Genomic DNA, 4,366 nt, shown 5'->3' with positions numbered 1-4,366 from the left:
TACATAAGGTCAGAGCAGAGGCCAAGGAATATGTAGCATTTTCTCCTTGAACCCAAAATTTCATTCTGCTGCTGAAAACAAGCAGAATTGTATTCAGAGCAGCAGACTGCAGTTTAGTAGTTTCAGACTGGACATTAGGAAGAGCTTTACCAGGAAGGCAGTGCAGTAATGGGATGTTATGCACAGTGGTGCATCTCTCCATCCTTCAAGACACTGCAAAAAGCCATTCTGCTAACCTGAGGCTGTCATTAGCTTTTTGTTCCGAGGGGAGCTCTGAGGGTCCTTGGAAAACAGGGGTTATAAAGGATGCCACGCAACTCCTTTCGGAGAAGCTTAGTGATCACTTTACTCCATAGAGCCTTCCAGCAGAAGATTTTTATTCTCGTGAAGGACAAGGAAATATCAACCAAACAGCTCAATTAACATGACACAGATTAAACAAGCCCTGTTAAGCCTTTTCTACTTAACATGTGAAAAAAGAGTCTAAAGACATCTGATGTGTCCAAACCGTTCACATTAAAACTTGAGCTCATCCTTCAGCATAAGCTCGGCTGATGTTGCTCCTGTGTATAGCAAGAGGTGGAAACAATTTAAGTAACCAGAACAGCTGTGTTTAACAAGAACTGAAGCACTGGAGTTTAGACTGCATTTACTGGTGTGCTATTAGACTGCTTTCCTTGCATCTCTTCAGACTCTCAGGCAGACTTGCACAATGCCACAGCAGAAAAACGAACTTCTCCTTTTTCACGTTCTGTAAATTGTCTGCAAATCTTAGCAGAATCCTTGGGAAAGGGGAAAAGAAGCAGCTGGTTAGGCTATCAGAAGACACTTCTTGTAGTGACCCAGTCTTTTGCAGCTCCTCTCTGGGTCCCACCAACCAAGTTAAAGTCCTGTAGCACCAGCTAATACACTGAACAGATATATAGCTAAATACTACCTTGTTACTGTGGTGCAAGAAGCACCAGCTTGTACAGCAAGTAGGCACAGCCACCACGCACTGAAGGCATGCCTCTCGCCCTTTCCTAAGCCTTGTTTTCAGGGAGACAAGGAGCAAGGGAGCCTCACCTTCAACAGCAAGTCATCTGAGCTCGTGCCATGGTTTACAGGAAATGGCATACGCCCATCTGTGAAAGAAAGTTCTATCACTCAGTGTACGTATTACTTCTGAATTAGCAGAACTGAGCATGGCGGGCCCAAGAAACAAGTACACACAAACATACCAGGGAGGTCAGAACAAGTTGTCAATGCATAGCTTGTGTGAAAAGGGGACCAAGCGGTCCCAGCTCTACAGGGGATGACATGGTTACAAGAGGGCCTAGGCCTCCAGAGCAAGGCACCTTCAGTTACGATCTTCAAGTGAAGATACAAACCACATACTGGCTTTTAGAGCCCCCAGTACTGCTTTAGGAGGTTTAGATTAGGTATCAGGAAGAAGTTCTTCCCGGAGAGGGTGGTGTAGCACTGAACAGGTTGCCCAGAGAAGCTGTGGATGCCCCATCCCTGGAAGTGTTCAAGGCCAGGCTGGATGTGGCTTTGAGCAACCTGGTCTAGTGGAAGGTGTCCCTGCCCATGGCAGGGGGGTTGGAACTAGATGGTCTTTAAGGTCCCTTCCAACCCAAACCACTCTGTGATTCAGCCAGCACCAAGCCTGAGCCCCCAGTGCTGCTGTACAGTGCAAAGCAGGCCCAGTCCTACTTACCCAATTCATACAGGTGCCCATCCACATTGACAAACAGGATGAAGTGGAAGTTCACACTGTTGTCCTCCACCTTAGAGAGACCATTCGATGCATTTGTTAGATTGGAAAAAGCCTAGTAATGAGCTCTACTTGTGACTACAGGACAGAGGAGATAAACAAAGGGCTACAAACTAAAAGTTCAGCTCTACAAGGTCAAGCACCAAAAATCCTAATGCAGTCTCCCATTTTCAGACCCAAATTTTCAATCCACATTTAAGGAAGAAACCTTGCACAAGCATTGACCCACGAGTCACTTGTTTCTTTCCTCGTGAGCTGGAACAGCTATCTGCCAGGCAAAAACCTGTATTGCTCTCCAACCTTCATTACCTCCTTCTCCCAAAGTTTAACAGATTTGCATCTCACCCGACATTGTCCTTCTTGTGCAACAGAGTTGTGGACTTCTTGAATAGCCTTAAGAGAAAGCAGATAGAGGTTACTACATCCTTAAGTGCCAACAGCTGTCAGGAGTTTGTGTAGTTCATGTACCTTATTATTTGCAAAATGTTTAGCTCTCTCTTCAGGAGTCAGATCAGCGGTTTCATCAAGAAACTTCTTCAGGGCAGATCCATCATCTGCACAAGGTGAAAGATTTTGTTCAGTTTAGGTGAAGCATCAGTTACCGTTTAGATGCAGCCCACAGTAATCAATGCTTGGTGGACTAACTAGTGGTCCTTGCATTCAGCCTGGAAGCATCTCCATCATAACTCCCAGTTCAGTAAGCTTTTATCCAGAGGCTATTTACAACAATCTACACAAAGTGCCTTGGGGTCCTCTGGATGCTGCTCTTGGAACTCACTTTCAAATGCTATTTAGCTTTTCCAATTCTCCTCCCTTGCACATTCGGCGGAGGTGTTCAGGCCTGTTCTGAAGTTCAAGAAAGGTGCCAGTTTTAAGGACACTTAAGTACCAACTAACAGAATATGGGTAGATGAAATTGAGGTGTCACTGCCTTCAAATGAACACTGCACTTGTGCGTGCTAGGCTTATTTACGTTCTGGAAAACCAAAGTTAGCAGTGCAGCACTAAGATGCACCAAGTTGTAGTCTCACAAGAAAGATGTGCTGCCTCATTCACGTCACTCATCAGGAGTGTGTAATTTCAGAGAATCCTTTCAAGATGGATAAAATAAAGCTGCTCTCAGCGTTCCATGTGTTTCTAAATCATATGAGTAGTAATCCCACCCCACCCAAAAGGAACCAAGTTCTTACAGAATAATGAGAGTTAAGTTCTATTTTACAGATCTCTAGTCTTTGAATAAAGTACTCCCTGAACTCAGTGACAACCCTTTTAACACAAGAAGGTGTAATCCTCTTCCATAGGAGTTTCCAGCCACTAGTTGCCTAAGCAAGTTTTACATCCTTTTCTATAGGAAGAGAACAATCAAAACTATTACCTCTGCAGGAAAAGTCTACTTACAGGCCCTTATCCTCTTACACTACTTTCCCACCCAAAAGAAAACATGTTTTCATCTGATTTACAGGCTACCCTGAGCCAGCCTGATTTTATTAGACATAAGTAACATGAAGAACTATCGCCTCAGTTGACATCAACCCCAACAGCTATTTCTGAACACGACAGTTCCTAATTACAGACTTTGGCCAGTCCTACTATATGTTCTCTTCCTCTTATATTGTTCACTATGATGAAGACTACTGCCTGGTGGTTGCAGAGATAAAGTACACTCCCTTCTGCAATACAGGCAGTAGGTGAGACCACATGCCCCTCTCCAAGAATTAAAAGACCCACTTACCAAGTGAAGCAGTACAGCATGCCATAATCTGGCTTGCATGAATGCCCCAGGTATCTCCCACAGCCCATACCCACTCAATTTTCCCCTCACTAAAAAAAGAAATTCAAGCATTTCAGGTCATTCATACTCACCAAGCTTCAGTTTGTCTTTATTATTAGCAACTGCATGTATCAGACCAATTGTACCGCAGGAGTTACTGACTGTCTGCTTCAGGAAATACACCTTGGAACTGATTTCTTGGTCCTTTATTTTCTCAGTCTGTTGTTTCCTGAAGTTCTCATGCTGTAAACATGTAACTGTTAAGCATTTCACCACAGTGAAGTCTTTTTATTGTGCAAGCTACTAGAAAAATAAGTTGTCCAGGAAAATCAATACCAGGACTAGACAAAGATTTACCCATCTTTGTGGCACAGGTCCAGTAAATCATCATACGTCTATACTGGATGCAGGCCAAGCCTTAATGGACTACCTGCATGACTCAGTCATATCCAAAGGCACTGTTCACAGCCTCTCTTTTCTGTACACTGGAAATAGCTTGGTGTGGGAAATCATAATGGAAAGGCTCTTTATCTCCTCTCAATTGTTTTGGTCCATTTAATGAGACTACTCAGCATGTCTCTGCAATAGCTTGCCTTTGTACCTTTACATCACCTCCCTTCACGAACCCCTCCCCATGAGAACAATGTACAGACAAGTATAAAACCCATCACTACTGAAAAGCTAGAATCCTTCTTTTAAAGGACATGTTAAATATACTTTTTAGATCTCCTCATCAACCTCCTTAGCATCTACTGGACTTAAGATATTAACCATATAGAACCAATTTAGGCCTCTCCAGCTGCAATGATTCAGCATGGTAACAGAACCACTATTCCTCA

The 4,366-nt window shown here is 43.6% G+C and overlaps 1 protein-coding gene across 1 annotated transcript; it reads right to left on the bottom strand.

Annotated features, from left to right (window-relative positions):
* Positions 1–356: 356 nt before the first annotated feature.
* Positions 357–3,770, bottom strand: UCHL1 (ubiquitin carboxyl-terminal esterase L1 (ubiquitin thiolesterase); the record flags this gene model as incomplete). The annotated part of the gene is made up of 6 exons (XM_010160367.1): positions 357–782; positions 1,066–1,124; positions 1,700–1,769; positions 2,102–2,149; positions 2,225–2,310; positions 3,620–3,770. Coding segments are annotated over 6 exons (501 nt in total), but the record flags the coding sequence as incomplete, so codon positions are not given.
* Positions 3,771–4,366: the final 596 nt, after the last annotated feature.

Source organism: Eurypyga helias, unplaced genomic scaffold (genome assembly GCF_000690775.1).
Source record: "Eurypyga helias isolate BGI_N326 unplaced genomic scaffold, ASM69077v1 scaffold21971, whole genome shotgun sequence".
Lineage (NCBI taxonomy): Eukaryota > Metazoa > Chordata > Aves > Eurypygiformes > Eurypygidae > Eurypyga > Eurypyga helias.
This window is presented reverse-complemented; position numbering and strand designations above follow the sequence as displayed.